General features: G+C 43.9%; 1 protein-coding gene across 1 annotated transcript; it reads left to right on the top strand.

Annotated features, from left to right (window-relative positions):
* Positions 1–20,977, top strand: LOC120050680 (EMILIN-2-like; the record flags this gene model as incomplete). The annotated part of the gene is made up of 8 exons (XM_038997255.1): positions 1–167; positions 1,572–1,759; positions 1,983–4,118; positions 15,766–15,984; positions 17,627–17,677; positions 17,761–17,814; positions 19,717–19,833; positions 20,045–20,977. Coding segments are annotated over 8 exons (3,270 nt in total), but the record flags the coding sequence as incomplete, so codon positions are not given.
* Positions 20,978–21,010: the final 33 nt, after the last annotated feature.

The following is a 21,010-nucleotide window of genomic DNA, read 5'->3' as shown; positions in this document are numbered from 1 at the left end:
GTTTTTGTCATTTTGTGTGACTCAATAATTACATTTTTCAGAAACTGGTGTGCATACGTCGTGCACAAGAACGTGAGCTATGCGGTCGTGGGTGGCACCGAGAGCTTTGTGCAGCCGGAGTCTGCGCCTTGCCAGATGCATCAACCCAACTGCGCGCAACAAGTGATGTAAGTGGCCCAAGAGGCTCGCTCGAGAGGGTGGAGTGCTGCTATTTTTATTGGTCTTGAGAGCAGTGTTACAGCAGTGACTCAACATCATTAAAGAAAGTTGACTTTGAACACTATTGATTACTTTGAATGTTAAGAATATTTCCACATATCAACCAATAATGTTGAGGATCCATGACCATGGTCCCATCCTCTGCCTAGTATTTAAAACACCATTACATGATTGCATTGTTTATTGGCATTCTGAATAAACTCGTGTAAAGTGCTTTATAATATCAGCAAAGAAAATAACTGGTCAGCTGTTAATGTAGGCTACTGTATTCATGATCTCCATCAGCTAGATTATCACTGCACTACAGCAGCAGAGGGTATGTCTCTGTGATATTTGCACACACCCACTGTTAGGTCAGTCACAAGCACTGAGTAGGTGTAGTTACCCTCTGGGCATACCTGTCCCATTATCATTCTGTAATCTGCATTCACCCTTTCAGATCCTCAGATTATTCCATATTTATGACAGATCATCTGCAAGTGATTTAGATGTTTATGACGAACCAGTGAATTTGATTGACTGATCTGTCTGGGACAAGAAACATGTCCATGATCCCATTGAGCCTTATGGAAGATGAGGGGAATTAAAGATTGTGCAGCTATGATGAAAAGGCAATTTATTTAGCTAAACAGTAAATAATCATCTGCTTTGTATTGGCACACATGTATGTCACAGTTACGCACACAGCCCCCCCCCCCCCCCCCCCCCCTGTGCAACATCAGTCAGAGGCATCTGACACATTTCTCCCTGGGTTGGCTGCTTTCATGTGTTATTATTGAGCATTGTGTTGGGAAACATGTCCTGGGGCCAGTGACGAAGCGTGGCTCCACATTTGACAGGGTGGAAATGGTGGAAAACATTAAGCAGCGTTAAAAGGAGTGCATGATGCATTAGGAGTGTGACTGGCTAGCTAGCCCATCTGGAGGCTGTTGTCATAAACAGATCTTTATTGCTGGGATTCCAAGGCCTGTACTGTTCTCCTGAGAGGGGTCACTGCTCAAGCGTAGTTGTAACTTGGCAAAGCATTGCTCACATTACTCACATTTAGGAAATGTGCATTGAAACTTTGAAAGCAGAAGCTCAGTGGAGAATAACATTGAGGGGGTTTTATGTTGTGAACATAATTGCTAGATTGTCTTGTTGTGAGTTTTTCCTTTTTTGCTGTGTTCCCAATGGTCATATGGTTAGATTGATTGATTAAATCTGTTTCTACATTTGAATATCATTATCATTCATCATTTGTGAGGACTGACAGACAAGTTTAAAGTCAAAACAATCTCCCCATTGTAGAAAATGTGAATGCACATTTAGGTAATCTCTTTCTCTACCGTATTACCTTTTCCCTTTTCCAGGTATCGGACCCAATTCCGCCCCATGTATAAGGTTGGCTATAAGCTGGTGACAGAGCTGGAGTGGAGGTGCTGTCCAGGGTACCAGGGTCATGACTGCAAAGACCTGAAAGGTGTCCCATCCCGTCAGACAGTCCTGGGGCCTCGGTCCAACCCGTCTCCTGCCCCTGGACACATCGCAGAGACACAGGGTAAGAGAGCTGCTTAAATCTACCTCACCTTTTAGAGAGACATACCTGACCCACAACCCATACATGACTAGTATGCTAGTCTGGTCAGATGATTAGTTTAGGAATGTTTTTCACTACTCTACTACTGTAGTAAAGTAAAGCATAGATTTAACCCACAATAATAAATGTAGGTTCCCTAGTAGAAAAGAGGACTTATCCTTACCATCGGATTTTCCCTCTGTAGGTCGGGGGCAGCAGGCGTGGGGTCAGAGTGGCCACCCCTGGGGGGCAGAGCGGCAGCCAGGAGGTCAGACAGGCCAGGGCGGGGCGAGTGGCCAGGTGGCGAGCCAGGGAGGTAGTCAAACGACACAGCAGATGGAGGAGGAGGTGCAGCGTCTGTCACAGCAGGTCCTGGACATGCAGGCAGCCATGACCAGCCTGTCTGCCAACCTGAGGGTGGATCTGCAGGAGGACGCCAGCAAGATGCTGGTCACGCTGCTCAATAACCTGCGGCAGCCGGAAAGCGTGCGTGGCGAGCAGCAGAGCATGCTTCTGCAGGACCTCTCCCTGGAAAAGGAGTACAAAACGGTGGACATGGACGAGTTCACAAACAAGATCAACAACCTCGCAGACACCCTCAACACCAAGAGCAACACCCTTGATGACCTCCAGGCCAGGGTCAACCACCATGACGGACAGCTACGTCTGCTAATGGAGGCCACACAGGCCCCTCTGGCCACACCCCCTCCGGCTCCCCCGGCCAATGACGCGGCCCTGCGCGCCTACGTGGATGCAAAGTTCCACGCCCTAAGGGACGAGATGATGGAGGGCATGGAGATCAAGATGTCGGACTTGAAGAACTCGTGTGACTATAAGATTCTGTCAGTGCAGGAGCAGTCTGAGTTCCAGGAGAACAGCTACCTCAGCCTGACCGAGCTCCTCGAGTCCAAGGAGATGGACCTCCGCAAGGAGATCCAGGACCTCAAGAATGAGCTGCCTGGTCTGCTTAGGGGAGACGGAACCCCACCAGGTCTGCAGGAGCTGCAGAAGGAGCTGTTCCGGGTCTCCGAGGCCCAGCTGAAACTCCAGTCCAGCCTAGAGAAGAAGCCTGAGCCTGACCCACTCCTGCCCCATGTGGAAGAGCTGGAGGCCCGTCTAAACATGTCAGAGAGGAGCGTGGAAGTGCACAGCCTCTTCCTAGAAGAGAAGCTGAGGAGAGAGTGGGCAGAGGAGGCTACAAACCTGAAGAAGGCCATTGAGGACAGGATGAGCTCCATGGAGGACCGGGTCACCAGTCTACTGGTGGAGATAAGCAGCCCCCTATCTAGGCCTCAGGCTGGGCTGGAAGCACTGCAGGGTGAGGTGACCTCTCACAAGACCAGCGTTCAGGTTCTGGAGGAAAAATTCAATGCCCATGACCAGCTGTGCTCTACAGAGTGCAAGTCTGACCAACTGGCCATAGAGAGCATTCAAGATAACCTCCAGGTCTACAAAACCAGCCTAGACACCATGCAGTCTAGCATGAAAGGCCACTCAGCTAGTCTTGGAGACATGGAGGAGTTTGTCCAAGGGCAGCTCCTGAACCATACCGCCAGTCTTACAGATACGCAGGAAGAGCTATGGGCTCTGAAAGGACGTATGGGAGGACAGGAGAGCTTCCTGTCGGCCCTGGGGATCTCTCTCAGCCAGCAGTCCCTGGAGCTCCAAGGGCAGCTTCTGAACCACAGCGCCAGTCTTGCAGGTGTGGAAGAAGCGCTTCAAGCTCTCAGTGGGCGTATTGGAGTGCAGGAGGGCTCTCTGTCAGACTTGGGTGTCTCTCTCAGTGCTCATCTTAAAGATGTGCGGGGAGAGCTAGGAGCTCTCAGCGAGCGTATTGGAGGGCAAGAGGGCTCTCTATCGGCCCTGGGTGTATCTCTCAGCCGGCAGTCCCTGGAGCTCCAGCAACTGAACACCTGTTGCCAGAGCAGCGTAGGGCCGGTCCAGGATGCCAGGGACCTGCTGGAGCTCCACCTGGCCCAGAGAGAGGAGCTAAGGGCCCGGCTGGAGGAACTGGGACAGGAGGTGAGGGCCGAGGCAGACCACTGCAGGAACAGGACCGAGGGTGTAGCTCTGGACATTACAACTGTAGATGGCCGGGTTGCCAGCTTGGATAACATGTGCGGCAGGCTGGAGCCCATCTCCAGCAGCCTGCACAGGATCAAGGAGGGGCTGAACAAGCACGTGACCGGCCTGTGGAACTGTGTCAGCGAGATCAACGACACCCTGCTTGCCCACACCAAGGACATCGAAGGACTGAAAGGAACATATCAGAACCTCCAGGACCACTTCTCAGTCTTCACCCAGGACCTCCATCATCTAACCACCAGTCCTGAGAACACTGGTAAGACTTGACACAGAGATTTGGTATTTATTAGGATCCCCATTAGCCGCTGCAAAAGCACCAGCTACTCTTCCTGGGGTCCACATGAAACATGGCATACTACCAAGTACAGAACATTATTAGTCAAGGACTGAAATACATTTAAAACGTCACACATAGCCTACATATCAGTACATACACACAATATCTAGGTATAATACATAATACAGTGCAAATTACAAAACAAGATACATCAAATGGATGTGTCTATTCACAGTCCCCTTTATGCAGTAAGGTGTTCTTTAATCAGTTTTTTTAACTGGTTTTATTGCTAGCTTGAGTTACCTGGGGTGGCAGAGTTCCATGTAGTTATGGCTCTATTTAATACTGTGCATTTCCCAGCCTCTGTTCTGGACCTGGGAACTGGGAAGAGACCTCTGGTTGCATGTCTTGTGTTGTACCGATGAGTGTCCGAACTGTGTGCCAACTGCATGAACAGACAGTACCTTTAACACATCAATACCTTTGCAGTAAGACCAATAGTGATGCAGTCAATCTATCTTTTGACCATGACTGCTTGCTATCTAGGGTTACACCCAGAAGTTTAGTCTCTTCTACTTGCTCAATAGCCACATCCAATAATAGATCTAAATGAGGTTTAGCGTTGAGTGAGTGATTTGTCCCAAAAATTATGTTTTTTTGATATTTCGCACCAGCCTATTGCTTAGTTACTAAAACGGACTGGAGCTCTATGTTAAGGGTGTCAGTTATTTTACTGTTGCAGCCGACGTGTATACTGTTGAGTAGTCAGCATACATGGACACACAGGCTTTATTCAAAGTCAGTGGAAGGTCACTTGTAAAAACAGAAAACAATAATGGCCCTAGTTGGCTACCCTGCGGTAAACCACACTCAACCGAATTTGCATGAGAGAGGCTTCCATTAACGAAAACCCTCTGTGTTCTATTAGATAGGTAACTCTCAATCCATAATAAGGCAGATGATGCAAACACCTAAGTTTTTGCAGCAATAGGTTATGATCAATGACATCAAAAGCTGCACTGAAGTCTAACAAAACAGCTCCCACAGTCTTCTTACTATCAATTTCTTTCAGCCAATCATCAGTCATTTGTGTCAGTGCCAAGCATGTGGAGTGCCCTTCTTTATAAGCATGTTGAAAGTCTGTTGTTAATTTGTTTTCTGTAAAATAACTTTGTATTTGAACAAATGTTTTCCCAAAATTTGAAACAGACTGATTGTTTGGCTGTTTTAACCATTAATAGTGTGCTCTGATATTCTGGGGTAGTGGAATGACCTTTGCCTCCCTCCATGTCTGAGGGCACACACCGTCTTCTAGGCTTAAATTGAAGATGTGGCAAACAGGAGTCACAATAACCATTATGTCGAAGTACACTTGCAGTCGCGATGCTTTGTTGTGTGGTCCTCCCACTGCAACTTGGAAAATCATGCACAGCTTATTAGGCTAAAGATGAAATAAGATTGACCACTTTGCTTGCTTAAAATGTGCACGATTATTCCAATTATCCAGGTTATACCTCTCATTTGTTCTTAAACCTACACTTCCCCTGCGTCAGCGCTCTCCTGCTAAGTTAGTTTCCTACTGGTTACACCACAGTATATATCATCAAGGTGTTCCAGTAGCAGAAACTGGAAATTACAATCAAATGGTGCTAGTAAGGTAAACCACAGAGCTGCAGCTGGAGCCCATTTGGGGTGCTTAAGGTTGTTGATTTAAATCGTGCCTAGCAATGTGTATTTAATGTAGGACCTGTTAGTGTATGTCTCTAACCAGGTTTCCATCCAACCTTTTTATGTATGTCGGACAAAAAATGTCACGACAGGCCTGATGGAAATAACAAATTTGTTGGTAAACTTTACATCCCCTGCATGCATGCCACCACATCTATTTCTATTGGTACAAGCACTGTTCATGACACAAACTGTTCACACCCCTCTTGTTGGCAGAGAGAAACATTTTGAAGGTTTACAGTGTATTTCCTGCAATTTTACACATGTTGTCATGGGATGCAGTGAACATTTTGCAGTTTTAAAGCAAATTTTCTTGCAATTATATACATTTTGCCATGTGTATGTGTATTAATGTGATATTTGAGTGATTCGAACATTACTACAAAATCTATGTGCCCCTCCGCCGACCCCTCGTTGTTTATCACAGACTTTGTGCCAAAACCATCGACAGAAATAAAAAATAGGATGGAAACACATAGAACTTTGTTATTATTATTTTTAAATAAAAAGTTAGATGACTAAGTGCTTTTTATGTGCGTTACGTCATGTTACGCACAGTTTTTTATCCACAACTAGCCAGTTTGATGGAAACACCCCTGGTGGGAAAATGTACATATTTTTTTGTGCAGGTTTTAGAATATTTTCATGAAAATCTGTCGCAAATTGAATGTAAACCTAGCTAGTTTCTTTCTGAGAACTAAGGGCTACGGGAAGCTGGATTTCAATCTCCCTGGGTTTTGACTCAGAGGCAGCACTGATTGAACACACATGGTCATTTTAAATAGACTCGGTTTGTGTTGAGCAATGCTTGGGCTTTAAGGGATTATTAACGTGTGTAGGCGTGCTCCTTATCTCTGTAGTAGAGGTCTTCACAGGTCCAGTTGGACCCGATATACCCGACCCGGGCCCAACATTCTATTTTGTCCCTCTGGTCCAGTTTGTTTCCTGTTTGATTGTCATCGGGTCTATGTGACCACATCTCTGCATGTTTATTGTACGCTAATAAGGTGCATTTATTGACTTATAGAAGATTTAGCCAACATATAAAGACCTATTCATTAACCAGAAGAACAACTTGGCTGATAAACGTAATTTATTTGTCACTGGTCCAATCTGGTCTGATTGCCCTCGGGTCTGTCCGGGTTCAACTTTTTGGAACCCGTGAAGACCTATACTCTGTAATAACTATATTTTTGTTAAGACTAGCCTTGCTGTTCCATGGTCATCTGTGAGTTCAGAACCCCTATATCCTTGGTCACTGCAGATAACTCGTGTAAACATGGGCCCAGGCGAACTCAACCGGACTCTGATAAGTCCCACAGCTGGGAATAAGGGAGCTGGAAGCACACTCCATAACATTTATGAGGGTTGTGCCTCTTCTTCTGAATCCAGCTCTGTATGACTCACTGGTTTACAGAGCAGCTCTGCATGTTCTGGTCTGGGAGTCCAATGGGGAAGGGGCCTGATCCTGGCTGTGAAGCCACAAGGAGAGACTTGGGAACGGAGTCACTGTTTCAACCCGTGTGCGAAGCATGCACACGGAGACTCTGGGAAATGAAGTGTCAGTACCCCGCCCTTCACTTGTTATTATAGTAATAACTTATATTTAAAATCATTATTCTGTCAGCTGGAATGTTTCGATGTTGGCCCTTAGAGGGCATTTCGCTTGTCATATGTTCCTGACTGGATGCTGCTTTACCATGGATCACATTGGGATATCTTTGGCTCATACTTGGCCCACTGCTCCTCTTTTGTCCTGGACTGGTCTTTAGCGTGCACAGCGGACTATCGCTACTTATCAGGAAGTGGAAAGTGCTGTCCATTTATAGGGACCTCTGTCACTGGCTTATCAATTGTCCACTTATAGGAACCAATAAGAAGGTTTGTTATTCGAGAGCAGAGTGGACCGGGTTCAGACCAGGCGCTACTGGGTTGATATGACATCACACCCTCCTTTATCCTTACTCTTCCCCCTCAGTGCCCTTATTTTCCCTCTCTCTTTCTCCATCTATCCATGTCTCCCTGCCTCCTCTTTCTCTGGTTTTGTTGACTGGCCTGGCCCAGTCTCTCTTTAAATAAACACAGTCTGCATCCCAAATGGAACCTTATCCCGTATATAGTGCACTACTTTTGACCAGAGCCTTCTGGGGAGCCCTATGGACACTGGTCAAAAGTAGGGCACTACATAAGGAATAGGGTGCCATTTGGGACGCATCCACAGTCAAGGCTATCCCCTGAGCCACATGTGCTGCCATGACGTCATACACACCCTTCCTCCTAAACTCAGAGACTGAGTAAGAGCTGAATGGGGGGGACATGAATTGGGACCCTCAACTTTCCTCAATGGTTTAGATAATAGATATCTTGATTGCTGAAAGGAAACATGAGAGTTTCCTAAAATGGTGTTTGGCTGCTCACTGACTGACACTCCCGGCTTGACAAGCGCCAGATTTAGCTTGGCTTGAAGACCGGTCTGAAAATCATAAGTCTAAAACTGCTAACAGATTTGTCTGGGGTATTTATGTTTGTGTTCACTGGTGTGGTGCTCTATCGGGCGATTCCACGCCAGTGTAGCTGGAACATTATTTTGGTATCTCAGATTACTCTAGCATTTCTCACATAGAAACTTCCCTGGGAGGAAGGAAGTATGACATGCTTTTTACATTTGTATCACAAGCCATATTTTTTTGAAAATAATTATGAAAGTTAGAGCACACTATTAGGAGTATAATAACACCAAGATGTTGTCTGTATCATGTACGGATAATAGGATCTTACAGGAGGCATGTATAGTTCTAAAAGGGTCTAAAATGGCCGCTTTCATCATGGTATTCTCAAATCAAATCAAATGTATTTATATAGCCCTTCTTACATCAGCTGATATATCAAAGTGCTGTACAGAAACCCAGCCTAAAACCCCAAACAGCAAGCAATGCAGGTGTAGAAGCACGGTGGCTAGGAAAAACTCCCTAGAAAGGCCAAAACCTAGGAAGAAACCTAGAGAGGAACCACCCCTCACCACTATGAGGGGTGACCAATCCTCTTCTGGCTGTGCCGGGTGGAGATTATAACAGAACATGGCCAAGATGTTAAAATGTTCATAAATGACCAGCATGGTCAAATAATAATAATCACAGTAGTTCAGCACCTCAGGAGTAAATGTCAGTTGGCTTTTCATAGCCGATCATTGAGAGTATCTCTACCGCTCCTGCTGTCTCACGAGATTTGAAAACAGCAGGTCTGGGACAGGTAGCACGTCCTGTGAACAGGTCAGGGTTCCATAGCCGCAGGCAGAACAGTTGAAACTGGAGCAGCAGCACGGCCAGGTGGACTGGGGGACAGCAAGGAGTCATCATGCCAGGTAGTCCTGAGGCATGGTCATAGGGCTCAGGTCCTCCGAGAGAGAGAAAGAAAGAAAGAAAGAGAGAAAGAGAGAATTAGAGAGAGCATACTTAAAATCACACAGGACACCGGATAAGACAGGAGAAATACTCCAGATATAACAGACTGACCCTAGCCCCCCGACACATAAACTACTGCAGCATAAATACTGGAGGCTGAGACAGGAGGGGTCAGGAGACACTGTGGCCCCATCCGATGATACCTCCGGACAGGGCCAAACAGGCAGGATATAACCCCACCCACTTTGCCAAAGCACAGCCCCCACACCACTAGAGGGATATCTTCAACCACCAACTTACCATCCTGAGACAAGGCCGAGTATAGCCCACAAAGATCTACGCCACAGGCCAACCCAGACAGGAAGACCACGTCAGCGACTCAACCCACTCAAGTGACGCACCCCTCCTAGGGACGGCATGGAAGAGCACCAGTAAGCCAGTGACTCAGCCCCTGTAATAGGGTTAGAGGCAGAGAATCCCAGTGGAGAGAGGGGAACCGGCCAGGCAGAGACAGCAAGGGCGGTTCGTTGCTCCAGAGCCTTTCCGTTCACCTTCACACTCCTGGGCCAGACTATACTCAATCATATGACCTACTGAAGAGATGAGTCTTCAGTAAAGACTTTAAGGTTGAGACCGAGTCTGCTTCTCTCACATGGGTAGGCAGACCATTCCATAAAAATTGAGCTCTATAGGAGAAAGCCCTGCCACCAGCTGTTTTCTTAGAAATTCTAGGGATAATTAGGAGGCCTGCGTCTTGTGACCGTAGCGTACGTGTAGGTATGTACGGCAGGACCAAATCATAAAGATAGGTAGGAGCAAGCCCATGTAATGCTTTGTAGGTTAGCAGTAAAACCTTGAAATCAGCCCTTGCCTTAACAGGAAGCCAGCTAGCACTGGAATAATATGATCACATTTTTTGGTTCTATCAGGATTCTAGCAGCTGTATTTAGCACTAACTGAAGTTTATTTAGTGCTTTATCCGGGTAGCCGGAAAGTAGAGTATTGCAGTAGACTAACCTAGAAGTAACAAAAGCATGGATTAATTTTTCTGCATCATTTTTGGACAGAAAGTTTCAGATTCTTGCAATGTTACGTAGATGCAAAGAAACTGTCCTTGAAACAGTCTTGATATGTTCGTCAAAAGAGAGATCAGGGTCCAGAGTAACGCCGAGGTCCTTCACAGTTTTATTTGAGACGACTGTACCTCCATCAAGATTAATTGTCAGATTCAACAGAAGATCTCTTTGTTTCTTGGGACCTAGAACAAGCATCTCTGTTTTGTCCGAGTTTAAAAGTAGAACGTTTGCAGCCATCCACTTCCTTATGTCTGAAACACAGGCTTCTAGCGAGGGCAATTTTGGGGCTTCACCATGTTTCATTGAAATGTACAGCTGTGTGTCATCCGCATAGCAGTGAAAGTTAACATTATGTTTTCGAATGACATCCCCAAGAGGTAAAATACATAGTGAAAACAATAGTGGTCCTAAAACGGAACCTTGAGGAACACCGAAATTTACAGTTGATTTGTCAGAGGACAAACCATTCACAGAGACAAATTGATATCTTTCCGACAGATAAGATCTAAACCAGGCCAGAACTTGTCCGTGTAGACCAATTTGGGTTTCCAATCTCTCCAAAAGAATGTGGTGATCGATGGTATCAAAAGCAGCACTAAGGTCTAGGAGCACGAGGACAGATGCAGAGCCTCGGTCTGACGCCATTAAAAGCTCATTTACCACCTTCACAAGTGCAGTCTCAGTGCTACGATGGGGTCTAAAGCCAGACTGAAGCATTTCATATACATTGTTTGTCTTCAGGAAGGCAGTGAGTTGCTGCGCAACAGCTTTTTCTAAACTTTTAGAGAGGAATGGAAGATTCGATATAGGCCGATAGTTTTTTATATTTTCTGGGTCAAGGTTTGGCTTTTTCAAGAGAGGCTTTATTACTGCCACTTTTAGTGAGTTTGGTACACATCCGGTGGATAGAGAGCCGTTTATTATGTTCAACATAGGAGGGCCAAGCACAGGAATAATTTGTGATATAAATTTTAAAAGCATGTCAAACATCCTTCCTCCCAATTAAGTTTCGATGTGAAAATTGCCAAAACAATCTGAGATACGACAAATATTTTCAGGCTATGCTGGCATGAAATCGCCCCTATTGTAAGTGAAACACACATTTTACAGGGCCAAACTATCCACCCGTGCTCGGAAAAAATATGTTTCGTTCGGTTAATCAAAAGTGTAGTTTAATTAGGGCAATTTCCCAAACCATTAGTCACAACCAAGCGGCTAATGTGGTGTCCCCTGAGCCTATCAATCACTCCCCAGAGATTAGCATTGTGTGTGTACATGTGTGTACGTGTGTGAATGCCCATGTTTGCCTGTGAGAACCACACATGCAATATACTCACCCTTGTTAACTCTTCATTGCTGAAAGTCCATTGCAGACAACACAACACTTAAGAGTTCAGTTATGCGCAGTACAGAGAGAAGCTAGCATGCTTTTCTGCCTCTTCCACTGCCTCAGTGGCCATATTGTTCAGGTCAATGACCCTCTGACAGATAACCAAGGTTGTAGGGTTACAGACACACATGCCAAGCGTGACCCTGGCAGGACGGCATGAGTGTTCCAAATGGCACACTATTCCCCATTATAGTGCACTACTTTTGACCAGGTTCCTATGTGCTTTGGCCAAAGGTAGATAGTCCAGAGACAAGCTCGGACCTGATGATGCACAGCACAGCACAGCACAGCACAGTCAATCTCTGAGCTCCCACTGCAATAAAACATGTCGCTTTATTCTCTTGCTAAAACCACCATCTAGCCCTTTTTGTTTATTTTGATGGGGGTGGGGGCCCCAGAAAATCTGAACTCATCGATGAGCCACAGTTTCTTGCGGGTCTGCATACCCACATCCATAACCACATCCAGTTTTAGAGTTAATTTCGTGCAATTCTACACATTTTGCCATGTGTTGTAGGGATAATGTTTGCCGTTTTTCATATGATGTCTGAGTGAGACTGACAAAATCAATGGGGGCCCCATAGCCGGTAATTTGACCATGATAACAAGTTTAGATAGCTGGCCACTAAACTAACTTGGCATTCTAAAAAATGTTAGCTGGCATGGAATTGACAGACTATCAGTGACTGACATGACATTGGAAAAATTGCACCTTGTGTATTCTGCTATTCCAACTCGCAACAGTAAGTTGAGACCCCGACTGAGTAAAAAAAAAACTTGTATATATATATATTTTTTTCTTCATATGAAGATATTCAATTATCTATTTTCCCCCTGAAAGTAGACTAAACTGATGTGGTACGGAACATGGGATATCACAGGGATTCTTATATATCCTCAGACTGGTGGAGGGGAGTGGCTGGCTATAAGTCCGTGGTCCTTTCTAGCTCAGTTGGTAGAGCATGGCACTTGTAACCCCAGGGGTGGTGGGTTCGATTCCCGGGATGCATGACTGTAAATCGCTTTGGATAAAAGCGTCTGCTGAATGGCATATATATGAGTGTAGGATTTCTTGGATACACTGTAACACTCCCTCCAGGTCCACAGTTAAAGCCAGGGGCCCCCAGCTGCAATTGTTTACATCCACCTCTTTAATCATAGCGCATGCACACATTAGAGCTCCATCCTTTAATCATTACCCTGCGATTTAGGCTGAGATTGGCTTTCAGTCAGAATCATCAAGGCCCAACCGACCGCTACACATAATCAAACTAAACTAAACACACACACACACTAAATTACACACACATGTACAAGTTCCGCCTCAGTCTTCCTTCCTGTGGTATTTTATGGATTGCTTCTAGTCCCCTATCTGTGTAGTGTTTATTAGGGAGTAGGGTGATGTTGCCTCTAGACACTGATTCGGGGTCAGTTTAGCATTTACCCCCCCACTAATGGTTAAGGTTGGGATTGGGGGAGGGGAAGCTGATCCAAGATAAATGTTTTAATAGCCAGACCATGTTGTTCTGGCTTTTATAGCGACTGACCTCTGTTGCCTGAGGTGGGGGATAGGCTGCCTGGTATGCAGGTATGCCTTTCATGTACAGCTTAATCCCTCTGAAGACAGAGTTTGGACCTGTTGCCTGTTATCTCATTGACTGCTCAGGAGAATAATGAGAAGTAGGGCGAAGTTGCCCCTGCCTAGACACACTGATCTTGGGTCCGTTTTGCATATTCCCCACTAACGGTTCAGGTTAGGATTGTGGGAAGGGAAAATGATCCTAGATCTGTACCTAGGGGAAACTTCACCCCAGAACAATGTTGAGAGGGTTAATGATTATCTGATAAACTCATGTGTAGTTTGTTTTAGTCATCTCGGCTCTGGCTGTCAGGAATGCACAAACAGTTTACTCCTGTCACAGTGGATGTGTCTGCTGTGTGGTGTTTAGGTCACTGATGACAGGGAATTACTCGCTGTTTAATGACAATCAGAATCTCTCAGGCGTATTGAGAACCATTCTATATAATAACTGTTCTTTCATGTAAAATGACAAGAGAAAGTACAGTAATAAGGTGAAAGAGAGCGCAGAGCCGTGGTTGAGTGGGTAACACTCCCATACAGAACATAATGCCTCCCCACTGGAGACCAGGGTTTAATCACCGTATACTGCATCTCCCACCTATTTATCTCCCCCTCATTCCCATCTAATAAACCTTAAAAATACTCAGGGTAGAGAGTGGAATTCCCCCTAAATGTGTAAGAGAAGATGTACTATAGCTAAAAAGTACAGGAAATGGGCCAATAAGAAAAAACTCACAAGCCATTACAACCAAAAAACATTTTTTTATTTTTGCTAGGTAATTTAGTCTAGTCAGCTATCTAAAACTTGTAATCATGATGAATTACTGACCAGGCATGTGCCCAGGGGCCCTGACCTCCAGGGTGCACCTATTGATTTAGTTGGAAACTCTCACTCAGATATGTGACCAGATTGCTCTATGGGGGCTTATGTCAAATTTAAGTGAAATTTAAATATTTTTTGTTTACACCCATTGAGCATAGTTCACATCCTCTTAAGCCTTAGCGCCACCCATCACTTTAAGAATTAACATGTAAACGCATGGTCAACCCCATCCATTATCCTGTCTTTCAATGAGTTGAAAGTATTCAATCCCCTTGACTTTTTCCACATTTTGTGTTACAGCCTGAATTTAAAATAGTTAAAATTGCTATTTTGTTTCACTAATCTACATACAATATCCCGTAATAATACAAATGAATTAAAAATGAAAAGCTGAAATGTCTTGATTCAATAAGTATTCAACCCCTTTTGTTATGGCAAGCTGAAATAAATTCAGGAGTAAAACATTTGCTGAACAAATCACATAAATTGCATGGAATAATAGTGGTTAACATAATTTTTTAATGACTGTCCCACCCCTTACCCCACACATACTGTACAATTATCTTTAAGGTCCCTCAGTCGAGTAGTGACTTTCAAGCCAGGGAGGTTTTCCAATGCCTCGCAAAGAAGGGCACCGATTGGTAAATGGGTAAAAAAAAAAAAAGCAGACACTGAATATCCCTTTGAGCATGGTGAAGTTATTAATTAGACTTTGGATGGAGTTGCTTACCAAGACGACATTGAATGTTCCCGAGTGGCCCAGTTACAGTTTTGGCTTGACAATCTATGGCAAGACTTGAAAGTCATATTTTGTGTAGATCGTTGCCAAAAAATGACAATGGAATCCATTTTAATCCCACTTTGTAATTAAACAAAATGTGGAAAAAGTGAAGGGGGTTGAAAACATTCAGAAGGCACTGTAGCTCAGTGCTTTCTCCTTGGCTAAACTAGGCTCATAACTTAACATTTTATATTCATATTTACAGATCCAATGCAAGTTTGTAATTAAGGCACATGAAACTTCACATGGTCAAGAAGGAATTTCTGAAAAAAAAAGAAAAATTGCCCCCAAGACAGGGTGGCCACTAAAATGTTTTGCCCGCAAGGTGGGTGGGGTCCCCGCCCCCTAACCAAATCTTGCTTAGGGCCCCCTGCATACTCAATGTGAGTTCCCACAAACCAGCTTTAACTGGGAGGTTGACTATACTGGGAGGTAGACTTTACTGGGAGGATGACTTTACTGGGAGGTTGACTTTACTGGGAGGTTGACTTTACTGGGAGGTTTACTGGGAAGTGAAGTGAAAGCTTTCACTCGAGAAGCACGAAGCATGTTTAAGAGTAATGCAAGCTTGACCTTAATGTCTGAAAGGAATTCTCTGATGCCTCTCTTTTGACCAGACACTTTTTCTTCATTGTAGTTTTTGGGCCCTAACTTAACGCTGACACAAGGGGAAGTGAGACTGGTAGAGTCCTACTGTCTGTCAGTGTCAGGAGTCGTCACGGCACCAGCTGGTTTGTTAACACATGTTGACCTCTCCACAACTGGTCCGGGGTTTTATCCCTCGCTCTATCCTTCATCCTTTCTTTCTCTTTAACCCCTGGCTTGTCATTACCCCCTCTTTTCAGGTGTTCATGGAGGTGTGGAGGAGTCTGGTAATCCCACTAAGACCAAGCCTGTCTCTCAGGGCCCTGTGCTGCCCATTGGGCCAATACCAGACGGGGCCCTACCACCACATATGATAGAGACTGGCGAGGCAGGAGCCCCCGGAATCATGATCTCTTCCAAACCGCCCAAGGGGGCCGACGGCAGCATGACCCCCATCAAGGGCTTCGCTGGAGCCCCAGGTGAGATATAGGGGTAGCTGGGAGAGGGGCTAAAAACACGTACAGAATACAAATGCATGTGCACACCTACACACACGCAAGTAGGTACACTACCGTTCAAAAGTTTGGAGTCACTTAGAAATGTCCATGTTTTTGAAAGAAAAGCTAATTTTTTTGTCCGTTGAAACAACATCAAATTGATCAGAAATACAGTGTAGATACAGAATACATTGTTAATGTTGTAAATGACTATTGTAGCTGGAAACAGATGATTTTTAATTGAATATCTACATAGGCGTACAGAGGCCCATAATCAGCAACCATCACTCCCGTGTTCTAATGGCACGTTGTGTTAGCTAATCCATGTTTATCATTTTAAAAGGCTAATTGATCATTAGAAAACCCTTTTGCAATTATGTTAGCACAGCTGAAAACTTTTGTTCTGATTAAAGAAGCAATACAACTGGCCTTCTTTAGACTAGTTGGGTATCTGGAGCATCAGCATTTGTGGGTTCGATTACAGGCTCAAAACTGCCAGAAACAAAGAACTTTCTTCTGAAACTCGTCAGTCTATTCTTGTTCTGAGAAATGAAGGCTATTCCATGCGAGAAATTGCCAAGAAACTGAAGATATGGGACAACACTGTGTACTACTCCCTTCACAGAACAGCGCAAACTGTCTCTAACCAGAATAGAAAGAGGAGTGGGAGGCCCCAGTGCACAACTGAGCAAGCGGACAAGTACATTAGAGTGTCTAGTTTGAGAAACAGACACCTCACAAGTCCTCAACTGACAGCTTCATTAAATAGTAGCCGCAAAACACCAGTCTCAACGTCAACAGTGACGAGGCTACTCCGGGAGTTGGCCAGCATCCCAGAGTTGCCTCTTCACTGTTGACATTTAGACTGGTGTTTTGCGGGTACTATTTAATGAAGCTGCCAGTTGAGGACTTGTGAGGCGTCTGTTTCTCAAACTAGACACTCTAATGTACTTGTTCACTTGCTTAGTTGTGCACAGGGGCCTCCCACTCCTCTTTCTATTCTGGTTAGAGCCAGTTTGCGCTGTTCTGCAAAGGGAGTAGTACACAGCATTGTCCCAGATCTTCAGTTTCTTAGCAGTTTCTCATATGGAATAACCTTCATTTCTCAGAAACAAGAATAGACTGACGAGTTTCAGAAGAAAGTTCTTTGTTTCTGGCCATTTTGAGCATGTAATCGAACCCGCAAATGCTGATGCTCCAGATACTCAACTAGTCTAAAGAAGGCCAGATTTATTGCTTCTTTAAATCAGAACAACAGTTTTCAGCTGTGCTAACATAATTGCAAAAGGGTTTTCTAATGATCAATTAGCCTTTTAAAATGATAAACTTGGATTAGCTAACACAGCGTGCCATTGGAACACAGGAGTGATGGTTGCTGTTAATGGGCCTCTGTACGCCTATGTAGATATTCCAAAATCAGCCGTTTCCAGCTACAATAGTCATTTACAACATTAACAATGTCGACACTGTATTTCTGATCAATTTGATGTTATTTTAAAGGACAAAAAATGTGATTTTCTTTCAAAAACAAGGACATTTCTAAGTGACCCCAAACTTTTGAATGGTTGCGAGATGAATTACCTTCTATCAAAACCTCATGAAATGTATCTTGATTATTTTACAGCTTCCCCGCCCTCTAAAGGGTCTTTAAAGCCTAATATGCCAGTTATTTCTGGTAAGTGATATTTTGACTCATTTGATTTAATTTACTATGAATATAAAATTGTGAGTCTCCTGAAAATGAACCTCTTTCAACAGTTGCCCACATTCCCCTGAGACCGTCATTGCAAAAACCGTATTTAACTTTAACAGGTAAGATATTTAGTCTCTTAAGATTAAAGCCATAGTATTCCAGTCAGTTATGAACAAGAGTTACTGTATCTGTCGTAATAAACACTTTTTTTTTTTTTTTTTAAATGAGTGAGAATGTGTGTCCTAAATTTGGGGACAAACTGTGTCAATGGGACTTACAGTTTCTTTAGAAAGTATTCACTCCCCTTGACTTTTTCCACATTTTGTTGTTACAAAGTGGGATTCAAATGGATTTAATTGACATGTTTTTGGCAACGATCTAAAGAAAATGTCATGGCAGAAGGAACATTTTTACATTTGTAAAAAATTCACAAAAAATAAATAAAATATATCTTGATTAAATCAGTATTCACACCCCTGAGTCAATACATGTTATAATCAATCACCTTTGGCAGCGATTACAGCTGTGAACTTTACTGGGTAAGTCTCTAGGAGCTTTCCACTCCTGGATTGTGCAACATTTGCCCGTTCTTTTCAAATTTCTTCAACCTCTGTCATTGCTAGGCAACCATTTTTAGGTATTGCCATAGCTTTTTAAGCAGATTTAAGTCAAAACTGTAACTCGGCCACTCAGGAACATTTACTGTCTTCTTGGTAAGCAACTCTAGTGTAGATTTGGCCTTGTGTTTTAGGTTATAGTCTTGCTGAAAGGTGAATTCATCTCCCATTGTCTGGTGGAAAGCCGACTGAACCAGGTTTTCCTCAAGGATTTTGCCTGTGCTTAGCTCCATTACGTTTCTTTTTTATCCTGAAAAATTATTACAAGCATAACATGATGCAGCCACCACTATGCTTAAAAATATGGAGAGTGGTACCCAGTTATTCGTTGAATTGGATTTGCCCCAAACATAACACTTTGTATTCAGGACAAAATAAAACATATTTTTCCAGTATTACTTTATTTTTTTTCAACCTTTATTTAACTAGGCAAGTCAGTTAAGAACAAATTCTTATTTACATTGACGGCCTACCCTGGCCAAACCCGGACGACGCTGGGCCAATTGTGCACCGCCCTATGGGACTCCCAATCACGGCCGGTTGTGATACAGCCTGGATTCGAACCAGGGTATCTGTAGTGACACCTCAAGCACTGAATTGTAGTGCCTTAGACCGCTGCGCCATTTTAGTGCCTTGTTGCAAACAGAATGCATGTTTTGGAATATTTGTATTCTGTACAGGCTCCCTTCTTTTTACTCTGTCAATGTTATTGATCCATCCTCCATTTTCTTCTATCATCACAGCCGTTAAACTCTGTAACTGTTTTAAAGTCATCATTGGCCTCATGGTGAATTCCCTGAGCGTCCTTACTATCCTGCAACTGAGTTTGGAAAGCCGCCTGTATCTTTGTAGTGACTGGGTGTATTGATACACAGTGTAATTAATAACTTCACCTAGCTCAAAGGGATATTGAATATCCGTTTTTTTTTTACCCATCTACCAATTGGTGTCATTCTTTGCGAGGCATTGGAAAACCTCCCTGGTCTTTGTGGTTGAATCTGTGTTTTGAAATTCAGTGCTGGACTGAGGGACCTTACAGATAATTGTATGTGTGGGGTACAGAGATAAGGTAGTCATTCAAAAATCATGTTAAACACTATCATTGCACACAGAGTGAGTCCATGGAACTTATTACATAACTTATTTAGGCTTGCCATAACAAAAGGGGTTGAATACTTATTGACTCAATACATTTTAGCTTTGCATTTTATTTAATTTGCAAAAATTTTTGAAAAACATAATTCCACTTTGACATGGAGTATTGTTTGTATAGGGCAGTGACAAACAATCTCAATGTAATAGATTTTAAATTCAGGCTGTAACACGTTTGAAAAAGTCAAGGGGTATGAATACTTTCTGAAGACACTTAGGGTTGAACTTTAACCCTGTATCTCTGTGTGTCAGGTGAGCGGGTGTCCTTCTCGGCTGGTCTCAACCTCCTGCCCTTCCCTGGTGAGGTGGGCATCATCCGCTTCAACAAGGTGTTGGTGAACGATGGAGGACACTACGACCCTCACACAGGTAACTACTACAACACTGTCCCAATCACACACAGATACCACACTAACCTAAATGGAAACCGCAACCTACCCAAATAATCAAGACTATAAGTCCAAGATTTATGTCAACTTTTGTATGTGTCCCTCATGCAGCTAACATGAGTGCCCCCTTGTCGTTGACTGATGTTCCCTCTTTAATATTTGCCCTCCCTTATTTCTTCCTACTCTTCCAGGCATCTTCAATGTTCCCATGGAGGGCCATTACCTGCTGAGTGCTGTGCTGACAGCCCAGAGAGGTGCCAGGGTGGAGGCAGTGCTCTCTGTGTCCAACCACAGCATCCAGAGGCTGGACACGGCTGGTTACCTTCCTGCTAATGGTGGCAGAGGTGGGGCTAGCTCCACTAGCTGTGACTGCGGAGGCTCAGCCTCCCTGAGCCTGGTTCTCACTCTGAAGCGTGGGGACAGGGCAGGTTTAGTCATGACCGCAGGCAAACTTGCTATCTCAGAGAACACAGAGGTCCTCTCGACGTTTAGCGCCGTGCTTCTCTACCCCACCTCCTCAAAAAGATAGCCCCCACCAATGAGTAGCCTTATAAAGCTCCAACCTTAAAACACCAGTTCTACTTTAGATGTGGGTGTATGCCTTACAGGTATTTTAGTAAAACAAAATAGATTAACTCATGATGGTACTTTAAAGCAATCTTATGACAGAGCTTTCTTACAAAAAGAAATGTGTATCAAATATTTGATAATAAGATCGTTATGGAGGTAACGGGGCAGGCTACTGCCATTTATGGAGTATTCATATTTAGTGATTATATTCTAAATGCAAAGTTTTTTTTATTACATCTTTGAATGTATGCTTGTGTTGATGTGTGTGTTCAATTTGTTTACATTTGTTGTACCATTTATTTTAAACCTGTGTAATTTTAGGTATTTGCAAATGACTATTTTGAGGACTATCAATTGTACATAGCATTGTAAGCGGAACTACTGTTAAACAAATAAACTGGTCCTTTTCCTACCTGACAAGGGATGGAGAACTTCAAAACGAGCACAGTTGTTTTGAAAGATCTTTGTATTTCGTCACCTCCCAGTGAGTCACAATGTTCTTTAGGACCAATGCCTGAAAGTTAACTGTTTTGAATCAGAGAACCTCAATTCTGCCCCTGGTACCAGTAATAAAGGCTTTGTCTAAA

Source organism: Salvelinus namaycush, chromosome 7 (genome assembly GCF_016432855.1).
Source record: "Salvelinus namaycush isolate Seneca chromosome 7, SaNama_1.0, whole genome shotgun sequence".
Taxonomy (NCBI): Eukaryota; Metazoa; Chordata; class Actinopteri; order Salmoniformes; family Salmonidae; genus Salvelinus; species Salvelinus namaycush.
The sequence above is the reverse complement of the archived record's forward strand: the minus strand, read 5'-3'. Positions and strand labels throughout refer to the sequence as shown.